The 11,793-nt window shown below is 34.5% G+C and overlaps 2 protein-coding genes across 2 annotated transcripts; one reads left to right on the top strand and one right to left on the bottom strand.

Annotated features, from left to right (window-relative positions):
- Positions 1-3,559: 3,559 nt before the first annotated feature.
- On the top strand, positions 3,560-4,150 carry LOC148581668 (uncharacterized). The gene is made up of 3 exons (XM_088501464.1): positions 3,560-3,645; positions 3,734-3,827; positions 3,917-4,150. Exons 1-3 carry the CDS (start codon positions 3,560-3,562, stop codon positions 4,148-4,150), a joined length of 414 nt encoding a protein of 137 aa, XP_088357590.1.
- Positions 4,151-5,390: 1,240 nt separating this feature from the next.
- LOC107620859 (protein FAR-RED IMPAIRED RESPONSE 1-like) lies at positions 5,391-8,299 on the bottom strand. The gene is made up of 5 exons (XM_016322961.1): positions 8,288-8,299; positions 7,074-8,181; positions 5,832-6,823; positions 5,597-5,656; positions 5,391-5,513 (listed from the first exon to the last, which is right to left on the bottom strand). The coding sequence occupies exons 1-5, from the start codon at positions 8,297-8,299 to the stop codon at positions 5,391-5,393; spliced, it is 2,295 nt and encodes a 764-aa protein (XP_016178447.1).
- Positions 8,300-11,793: the final 3,494 nt, after the last annotated feature.

The raw sequence follows: 11,793 nt of genomic DNA, 5'->3' as shown, positions 1-11,793 counted from the left end.
TCTTTATGTGTTCTTGTGTGATGTGTGATGTGTGTGTTGTTTGAGATACATACAACTGTGCTGAATTCTTAATTCTTGAAATCCTGCTATCTATATAGAATGCTCAAATGGCATAGTTATAGTTATGATAGTGCCTCAATTTTATTCTAAGTCTTATATTTGCATGTCGTGTTTTAGAAGTTAGTAAAATGACATTCCAAGGTTGTTGAGTGCAGATGTGGATTAGTGAGTATAATTGTGTTGTTTTGTGGTGTGCTTATTAGTGAAATAGTGTGTAGTTATTTGCTCTAAAGATTGAATGCAGTGTGATAAAAGAAAAATAGTGGCAAGTTTGGTGCAAACTGCAGAGAATACAATTACAATGGTAAATAACAAAGTTGAAACTAAACTGGATTTAATATGTGATCTCTGTTTTTTATTTTCAATTTTTAATTCATGGAATGCTAGTTATGCTACAACTCTTTTCCGTTGGCAAATGGAAAGCATTATAAGCTAAATATTAATTTCTAGTGAACTGAACTTTTTCTGGATTTTTTTTTTCTGTTTTGCATAATATGATGAGTGTATAATATAATCTGTGTGACTATTATTGTAGGGTATTGTTACCCTTTTAGTTAAGCAAGGTGGTGTTGATGCTAAATTTGCAAAGAACACAAGAGCACCAACTAATTTGGCTAAGAAAAGGGGGGCGAAGGAGCTTAATAAAGATAACACAATGAAGGAAAAGAAAGAAAGGTAAAAAAAATAAAGTTTTGGAATGTTATAAATGAAAGGATTGAAGCCTATGTGTATTACAAACACTCTTTATTCCTAATTAAATTTCTTGTTTATAGATTTGATGAACAAAATAATGATAACAAAATGTCAAGGGAAGATGATAATGTATCAGATGAGCAAAAAGATAAAGAAAGGTAAAAATTAGTTTTGATTTATCTTTTGTAATAAAAGAGAATGTAAAGTAAAATATAGTGTATTCTTCTTTATAGTGATGCAAAGCAAGATGAGGAGAAGGAGGTCAAAACAAGGTAAAAATAGTGTGTGCTTTTTTATAGTTATGATTTTTTTTATTTATTGTTCTACAAATCTTTAATTATTGTTTTTATTGATTTAATAGGGAAGACAAAAAAGATGAAAACAACATGAGAACGCCAATGAGATCGCCAATGCGATCGCCTAGCAATATGGGTATAAATTATAGTTCTTAGTGTTTGTTGTTTTGTATTATGTATTATTTGAATATATATGAGATTTTTGTTATGTAATTTTGCACACATGAATCAGCAAGCTTGCACCCTATGTAATGAATTTTTGCACACATGAATTTGATGTTTTGCACCCGCTTTAACAAATTTTTGCACACGTGAATCAGCAAGTTTGCACCCTATGTAACAAATTTTTGCACACATGAATTTGATAAATTGCACCCGCTTTAACGAATTTTTACACACATGAATCAGCAAGTTTGCACCCGCTTTAACGAATTTTTGCACACATGAATTTGATGTTCTGCACCCACCTTATTGATATTTTGCACACATAAATCAGCAAGTTTGCACCCGCTTTAACGAATTTTTGCACACATGAATCAGCAAGTTTACACCCGCTTTAACGAATTTTTGCACACATGAATTTGATGTTCTGCACCCACCTTATTGATATTTTGCACACATGAATCAGCAAGTTTGCACCTGTTTTAACGAATTTTTGCACACATGAATCAGCAAGTTTGCACCCGCTTTAATGAATTTTTGCACACATGAATTTGATGTTCTGCACCCACCTTATTGATATTTTGCACACATGAATCATAGTTTGCACTCACATTCCTATTATTTAGATTCCACTTTCTCTCTATTTTAAATCTCATTTTTGTGTGCATTCGTTAATATAATTTTTGTGTATATGTTCTGTTTTATGCTTTAGATGATGCAATAAAACCTGAATGGAGAGAAATTGTACAAAGTGCAGTCCAAACATTCTTAGAAATAGAAGACTGTGATATATATACACCTTCTCCAATCAAGAAGACAAAAGAACCTGTGGGACCATCAATTCCATCATTCTCCCTAATGATAGATGAGAAAAACAAAATAGGGGAAGAAAAAAAGGTGATAGATGAGAAAAACAAAATAGGGGAAGAAGAAAAGGTGATAGAGGACAATAAGTTAACAGAAGTAGATAAGGATAAGATATACTTTTGGGCAACAGACGATAGGTTGAACAAGGATGAGACTTTGTGCATCTTGAAAGATATACCTAGAGCAATGCTTGTTAGGGAGGATATCATGTCAATGTTGCCAAGACATCAGATAAACAATATGGTTAGATTTCTTGACTGTGACATGTTTTTGTTTTTTTTATATATTTTTATGTGTATTGTGTTTTGGAACTAACATTAGATTGTAAAATGCAGGTTCTGAATTATATGGTCTTTTTTTCAACAAATTAAGGCCACCTAGCTTTGATGTCTACTGCATAAATGCTTTTGTTTTGGTGTGTATAGAAAGTTACAAACTACTTTTTCAGTTTTATAATTGGAGAGTTTAAACTTTATAATCTAACTATTTCTTTATATATAGGGAGAGATGTTCTCACATTGGGGACACTTGGTCAAAAGAAAGAAAAAAAGTTATGTACTTCTTCCCGATGATTTTGGAAAGAATGGTGACAGCTTCTTTGAGCAAAAGGAAATTCCAAAACATAGATGGTGAGTAAAACTAAAACTATTCTCTATGTATTGTGTTAATTTTTTTGTTTGTGCCAGAGCTATATTTGCTATGTATTTATTTTGTCGGTGTCATGCTATTTGTGGATTAATTTCATTCCTTCCATGTCATAGTTGAAACTTCTCTACCATAGTTGAATCCCTTAAAGATTATAGTACTAGACCCAAAATATTTACCTTTATTTAATTCTGGGTGTGTCTATTCCCTGTGCTCTGCACTTTCTTCAGAACCCTGTTTCTATCCACATACCCTGTCACTGTTACCTTGTGTTAATTTTTTTTATTTGAATGCTATCCTCTGTTTTTGGACTAATAACAATAATTGGCCATATAAAGTTATAGACATGAATATATTACTTAATGCTATCCTCTGTTTTTGAATCTATACTTGATATATGGGCATTGGAGCTTCTCTTTGTTTATACATTAAAGTTAGTGATGCCTCCTTTTGCCTCATTTAAATCTGCTGACCATAATCATGAGAAGTATTTCTGTATCCTTTGGTACTTATGGTTTTGGACAATTTCATCATTACTTTGTTAAATTATAAATCGATTTGTTGGTCAAGACTTTCACTTCTAATAAGAAAATATGATATAATGCAGTTATTGGTGCCGTGCTGCTATGACTATCACTGGTGGCTATATGCTTATGACATCTATGAAAAGAGACTTTTTGTCTTGGATTCCTTGTATAAAGAGGCCAAAGGAGATAGGGTGCAGTTAGACATATATGCGGTATAATTTCATTTTGCTCACATGATATTATATTATGTGGTTTAATAGTTTTATTTATTAACAATGAACCTTTTTCTAGAGCAAATTGATTCAACAAATGGTCTCGATAGCTGTGCCAAACTATGAGCTACCAAAGAATGATCCGATCCCAATTTATTTGAATCTCCTTAGACAATCAAATAAGTAAGCATAATATTAATTATGTTATATTATAAATAATATAAATGTACATGATAAGACTAACCGAATTCTAATTCAATTGTTTTTTCAGCTATGATTGCGGATTGTTTGTAATAAAATGGGTAGAAATGTGGAATCCTAGTAGTATCGAGATTAATGTGTCCAACATGCCAGAATGGGAAGAAGTAAATGTTTTTTTGTATAGTTTTTATTTTTGCTTTTGATGTTCATGTTTTTTTATAATTTATGATCTTTGTGAACATTGTTATTGCAGTTTGAGTGCGTTAATCTAAGGAAGCAATTGGTCATCCAAATGCTTACATCACCTTCAAATGCCCTTCTTAAGGATGTTATAAACAAATCAGAGAAATATAGAGTGGTAAAGCCAACTCCAGCTCAATCAAGTCCTTACATAGTATGTAATACTGATGAATTGATGATCCAATGCCTTGGTTCGGCTGGGAAGGGCTTTAGAAAGAAAGCTCTCGTTAAGAAGCGCAAAAACTGAAATTTAAGACTTAGAGTTACCATCTCTTTTTAGGGGTTATTGGATATACTTGTTTTGTATATAACAGAGTTCAAGGGATCATTAGATATACTTGTTTTGTAGAAAGGTATTGTTTTGTAGTTTTTACTATATAGTATGCACTTACTTTCTGAACCTCCAAGCTGATTAATTGCCTCGATGAATCTTTGGGGAAGTTCAGGAGTCCATTTGAGCCTTGGCTTTGGCATCAGTTGCGAGAACCAAGTGCATGCTACTTTGCACATTTTTCATTGTGTGTTGCTTCTTTTAGGAAAGAAAGTTAGACTGTAGCATGTAATGTAAGCAAACACAAGAGAGACTTTTCAGTTTTCAATGAATGAATAATTCCTTTTTGAGCTATGTATGAATCCTATATGATCTTATATATAAATTGGAGTAGTTGTTATGTCCCATGATCTCATTCTCATATCAGAAAGCATGAGTGGGGTTATATTACAAACTAATTTTATATCTATAAATAAGTTTAATTTGCACCTATTATAATAAGATTTTGCACACATAAATCAGACAGTTTGCATTCATTTTAACGGAATTTTGTACACCTTATGAAGCACAATTTGCACCCGTCTTATTGAAATTTTGCACACCTTAGGAACACAATTTGCGCCCGTCTTAATGAGATTTTGCGCACCTTATGAAGCACAATTTGCACCCGTCTTAAGTATAATTTGCACCCGTCTTAATGAGATTTTGCACACCTTATGAAGCACAATTTGCACCCGTCTTAAGTGTAATTTGCACACACATAAATGAGACAGTTTGCACACATGATAGTTTTTATTTTTATATAACAAATGTTAAAATTAAGTAAAAAAATTAAACTTTCATTTGAAAATAATAACTAAAAAATTAAACTCTTTCATTTGATTTGAAAATAATAATAAGTTTTGCACACCTTATTAAGTAAAAACTCGTTCTTAATATATAATTATTATTATTATTATTGTAACTGGTACTTGTTTTAATTGGGTAAGTTAGCAAGCTATAAATTTGGTACTAGTTAATATAGTTATATAAACACATTAATTATTATTACTGATAAATAGAATAACAGGAGCAGCAAGGTGCTGTATTGGAGTTTGAAACTAATCAATTTTATTATTTCTTGTCCAAAATAATAATTGTCTCATGAATCATCAGCTAATTGAACTCTTTAATGTATTGCGAAATAAAATTCTTTTGGTTCGACATTATTTTGCTATCAATCGACATTTGAGAATTGGTATGAATGGATTGAGTTCAATAAGGACATGAATCCTCCCATTGATCCTCCCATTGAATCAGATTCAAATCCCTCATTAACATTGTAGTTAGCATCTTGAAGCTGAAACAATTTAAAAGAAAAAACAAATATATTAGATCACATGTATAAAATTCATATGTTTATAAATCACAAAAATCACAAACTATTGGATGAACCTGTTCGTTGAAAGGGAGACTTTGACTATCTCCAATATGTTGATTATCCTTTATATACAATAGAAAAATCTATCACTCAAGTGTAAGTACTAAGTAATAACAGCATGGCTGTAAAGTACAACTGATTAACCTTTATATATACCTTAAGGAAGTAGTTTCTACATCTAAAGTCTATTTATTGTAAAAAAACAGCATGGGTAACAAAAATAAAATAATGTTTTACCTCTTTTTCGGTTATCTCACTTTTTCTCTTCTTTGCCTCGGTCTTCTTTTTTATCATCTTGTCTTTTTCAGATCCTAGCCTATTTGTTGGACGACCCTTAGTGGACACATAAGGAGGGCTTTTAATATCTTGAATGCTTATTATACAGCCTCCTACAAAAATGGACAGTGCATCTTTACCACCATCTTCTAATGTAAGCAAATTATCTAACTCATTGGCATTAGATGATGAGTTAGCAACATGCTTTTGGCACTCCGCCATAGCCATATCAAGATAACGATGTAAGATATCACTTGTTTCCTTTGTTTGGGATGCAAATTGAGCAACACTGTTTGAATGGGAGCATAAATCATCAAACCTCTTTGTTTTTGGATCCAACAAACTTGGATCATGGCTGCTCTTAATATCACTGTGTCTTCGCTTCACAAGTTTGCTCCAACGGTCCAAAATATATCTTCTTGGAATTTCTCTCACGCGTTCATGCCCTAGGACAACCAAGCTATGACGGCATAATATGCCTCTTGATTCAAACATTTGACACATGCATGTAATATCCTTCGTTTCCGCATTGTAGTTAACTTCATAAACCCTCTCTTTAGAAGTAGATACATCCTCCAAAATAGAATAGACTTTAGATGTAGAAACTACTTTCATAAGGTGCAAAATACAATTTGCTTTCTTTCTAAATTGCTTTTGTACTTCCTTAAACTTTGCATTAGTATATGCACCTTGAAATTGCTTCTCTATTAAGGAATTAGTGGCACAAGGTATTATTGATTTATAGTCTTCAACATCAGTCTCCCTTTCTTGTTGCTCTTTCCATCCAAGACAATTGTCATATTGTTTGACAAATTGAATCAACAAGCTCTTGTTATTTATAAATTTGTCAAAATATGAATGCATACTCTCACTTCGTTGTGTGGATCTCATACCAGCCCAAAAAAAGTTGTTAAGAAAAATTGGAACCCATCGATGTCTTTCTTCATAGATATCTATGTATCATAGTAAACAAATATACATAAAAAAAATTGTAAGCAAACTTAACAAAAGTGGATGCAAATGTTGTCATAAACATGTTAATAATGCAATGAAGCTTAAAAAATATTAGAATAAGAAAATTGTCATATTCAAACACATGTTAGAATTCTAGCAAATAGAATATGATAGCCACTTGATACTTTTTAAATACTAATATGCTAATTCCTATGTGCAAAATATAAAAATTCATGTTTAGAGAAGTACCTGATAGCCACTTGTTATCTTCTAGACCATATTCAATCAGAAAATCTTCCCATTGATTTTGAAAATCATCTTCTGAAATAGACTCCCAAACAATATTATTTAAATCACTTTGTAACTCTTCATATCTCTTGTGTCTTTTGAATTTTTCTGAAATCTTTTTCGTAATGTGCCAAATGCATAACCTATGACGTGTCTCTGGCATCACATTCTCAATTTCAGCTTGTATTCCGAGGCATTGGTCTGTTATAATGCCTTTAGGAGCCTTTCCATGCATACATGTAAGCCAAACATTAAATAACCAAGTAAACGAGCCTGAATTTTCCTTAGTCAACAAACCACACCCAAGAAGCACCGAGTTACCATGGTGATTAACCCCCACAAAGGAACCAAATGGCATATCGTAACAATTGGTTTTATAAGTAGTATCAAACGAAACTACATCACCGAAGTACTCATATGCTGCTCTACTTCGAGCATCAGCCCAAAATATAGTTTTGAGACGCTTGTTTTGATCAAGTTCAACATCAAAATAAAAATAAGAGTTCATATCCTTCATCCGTGTAAAATACTTCAACATCTCCCTAGCATCCATTTCTTCCGTAACATTGCGTACCTTTCTGCTGAGATAGTTCCTAACATCTTTTTCCATTAAGTTTATCTTAGAAAAACCCCCCGCTGCACCCACCAATACTTGATATGTTTTGCTTGGTCTCACACCTGCTTCATCATTCCTCTCAATGACTCGACACATGTGCATAGTCATCTCTCTATTATGTGTCAACAGTTTTGCCATCTCTGGATCACAAGGATGTGAATGATCCAAACACACCTTCGATATAATCCAAAGACCCTCCTTATTCAACCTAATAGAAATCCTTGCGGGGCAATTGTAGTTGTTTCTAGGGTTGGTCTTTTCTATTGGTGAAACTCTAGACTTGCGTTTCCCCTCCCTATTGCAAGTGATCATTTGATTCTTAGGAACCTTATCTTTACCAACTCTTCGGGTAAACCTTATCTTAGTAACAAAACCAATGCGCTTGGCATAATTCTGATAAAATTGATTTGCATCTTCAATGGTTCCAAAACACATGCCAACCTTGGGCACATCCTGTAAAAAAGTTAGCATACATCAGATAGTAAATCAAAATCTGATTAAAGTAGGTGCAAACTATGTTAAGCCATGTGTGCAAAATTTCATTAAAGTGGGTGCAAACTGTCTGATTCATATGTGCAAAAAATAATTACATTGGATGCAAACTGTGCTGAGTAAAATGTACAAAATCTGATTAAAGTAGGTGCAAAATGTCTGATTCATGTGTGCAAAATTACAAAGATAATCCCCTGTTTAATGTTCATACAATATTAATCTCTTTCCTTCTCTCTCTCTATATATATATCTCTTCAAATATTTGTTTGTTCATTCCTCTATTGATTGCACTTTTTTACTTTAGTTACTTTTAGACTTTTATGGAACTAACTGTACAAAAGAGAATGCAAAACAAGACCCTACAATAACAGACCGCATTTGAATGCATCACAAACCCAACCAAAACAAAACAACTACATAAAACACAATACTACCTATTAACTAGCTTAGCCTCACTTTCCTAACCCTTGGAAATTATGTACCTCCAACCCCAAGAAAATCATAGAACATGTTTACTGTTATAGAACAATTACAAATTTGATGATTCTACTTCTACTTTAAGTTCTTAGCAGCTAAGGTTAGATCAGTTTCATTGAGCATGCATCTTGTCTTATTATCTATTTTCCTTTCAATATTGTGAGGTAATGTTATTTAAGGTATTAACTATTAATGGTTAGGGCTTTACTACTATGTACTCTAATAGGGCTTAATTACGTGCATTCTTAGGGTAAAGAAGAGGAACGCCTTTGAATAGAGTTTTGGGTGGAGAATTTGCACATATCTGAAAGTTTTACATGGAAATAGTGGATATGTATATGAGAAGCATGCAAACAATTCACAGAGTCCTTAGCAAGAATGAAGCTACCTATGGAAATTGACAAATCTGAAAGAAAAGATAAAGATTGTGGTGATGTGATTCAGAATCATGAAAGCAGCAATAATAACAACATCATATCAGAAATTGATGATGTTAGTAATAATAGTAAGAAGAAAAAAGATGGATCAAGAGTGTTTTATGGTAGCAGGGCATTCTTCTAAAACCATTATTCATTACTCAGAAATAACAAACAAGAAACACTAACATTGTTTATATTTTCTGTCTTAGTCATTTCATCAAACAGTTGGTTTGCGTTAATTGTGGATTGTTGCATTATGAAAATCAAAAGCGAATAAGGTATATTTTGGATTCTGTAGATTCAATTTAAACTCTATTATGAAAAAGAAAAACAGCATGCTTTGCGAGCTCAGAAATTCATAATCATAATCATCATTGTGTTCATTGATGCACTATGAAAATCATTACAAAAATCATGAAATTAGAAGAGGGAGAAATTGCTTACTTCAATATTCTGTTCTTCTAACACTGATTCCATCATTGACATGGAGAGAGAGAGTGAAATTCTGAGTTGTTCTACAGCTGAGAAGGAATGAGCGACAAAGAAGAAAATTTTATCCAAGAGTAAAAGGTGAAGCTTCAAGCTTTGTACGAAACTGCGATCGTAGAAGAGCGTATCTGGCTTGCGGTGCTCTCCGGCTAGTTCCTTGGAGAGGAGCGTGAGAGAAAGCCTTTTGTGATAGCGCGTGAGAGAAACCCGTTTGTGATAGCGCGTTACACAGTCCTAGTATAAAAACGCATGCTGGCTGAATGATGGTTACATATTGATATATTTGCTGGTCCTTGAGAGTTTCCCTATTATTAATATTATTATTGTTGTTGTTGTTGTTCTTATTGCAATTGCTTTAATTTTGTTTAGGTGGAGTAATTGGCGCCGGTATACAAGATACATACGGAAGCCTACTCTGCATTTTAGGCGAGGACTTGATGACATGGGAGTCGACGATGTAAGTTTCAACAATTTATCTTAAGCTGCGTATTTAGAATGATAATTTTACTTATCAGCCCCGTGGGTACTTATGTGCAGTTTATATGGCGGCCGCATATGGGAGTGGGGGTTTCAAATGGCCTCGCTGTCCATTTGGTGGTGTGTTCCATACAGTCGCCATTATTGTCATTTGAGTGTGTAGAGTGGCACCCAACAGATCGAGTTAGATGAGAGTTCGGTCTGTAAAATCTTCCACCAGGCCCGGCATTCGACCTTGGTCATTATCATTGCAGGCGGTTGACAGGTCCATAGAACCATGACTGGGGAGCGAGGAACATGCAGTGGGTTACCTTGTAGATATCTTCCCGCTATAACACACTACGGATAGGGGAGAAGATTGTCAACTTTCATCCTCTCCAGGTGTACTACGACTGGTACATACAGCAATATGGGCATCACTTGCGACTGTCAGATAGAGTTGCAGGTGGTGAGGCTAACATGAATGAACCACAAGAACAACAAGAAGAACCAGCTGGACCTCAGGAGCAGAATCCTCCTCAAATATCATTAAGGTTTATTATCGATGTTAATTATTATTATTTATATTGTTATTAATAAATATTATTAATAAGGTTCATTAACTTTTATTAGTTATTGCTAATTATTATCTAGGTTCCAGCATATGAGCACGACTTTCAGGTTCCGGCATATGAGCATCCGTTCCAGATGCCAGGGTATGATCAGCATTTTCAGGATCCATCACATGCCCAGCAGTTCCAGATGCCGGCCTATGGAGAGTAGCAGTTTCCGGTATATGAGCAACAACAGCAATGGCCGGCGTAGGTTTAGGAACAACCGTACATATCAGAACTACAACCACCTCAGGCAGCTAAACCATATAGACTACAGATGGTTATCCCAGCAGAAGGTTAGTTTAGTCTGTTGGGGTTTTCGAACACCCTCAACTTATCCCAGGTCCTGAGAGATACAGATCATTTGTTTCCAGAACGGCATGGGCCTACTGCTTCTCATCAGTCAGCTGGTCGTCGCGCCACATTAGGTCATGTCAGTGACTTCGACATGGATCGATCGACGGGTCATGTTGATCATCCCCGTCCCTCTGCACCACCTCATCTCGAGTTGTTCGATTTGAATGAATACCTGCCGCAGGAAGAGGGACAGTTGGAACATGACCTTCAGCACTGGTATGAATATGGTGGAGTGAGTGCTCCGGGGATGAATGGTTCCAGTTTGAACAACACTGGTGGTGCGAGTTGGCCAGATGTCGGTGCTTCTGATGGTGGTGGTGGAATGGACCACAGAGTGTCTCAAGGTCATCCGTATAATTTACGGACACTGACTGTGCCACCGGATAAATACAAGCCATATTTGTATTCGAAGAAGGTGCTGAGGAAGTAGTCTGTTGCAATTTATGTTGTACTCTTTGACCTTAGCTTTGTTTTCAGTGGTGTACTCTGTTTGAGATTAGTCTGTCGCACTTTTAATCTAAATATTTATTTATTATTTAGTGTTTAACGCATACAACCCTACTCTACACAATAACATAGAAAGCTTACACACTAGTTTAAAATAGATAATGAAGTTACATAAAAAGTTACATAAGAAGTGCAACTACTATTGACCTCCGGCGGAGCTTGGACCTACGCGCTGAGGACATCGCCTGCGGATATGTCCCTCGCGTCCACATATAGTACACCGACGAGGACCACACATATCCGGCGAATCCATC

The sequence above is a fragment of the Arachis ipaensis genome, chromosome B10 (genome assembly GCF_059453495.1).
Source record: "Arachis ipaensis isolate K30076 ecotype BB chromosome B10, ASM5945349v1, whole genome shotgun sequence".
Taxonomy (NCBI): Eukaryota; Viridiplantae; Streptophyta; class Magnoliopsida; order Fabales; family Fabaceae; genus Arachis; species Arachis ipaensis.
This window is presented reverse-complemented; position numbering and strand designations above follow the sequence as displayed.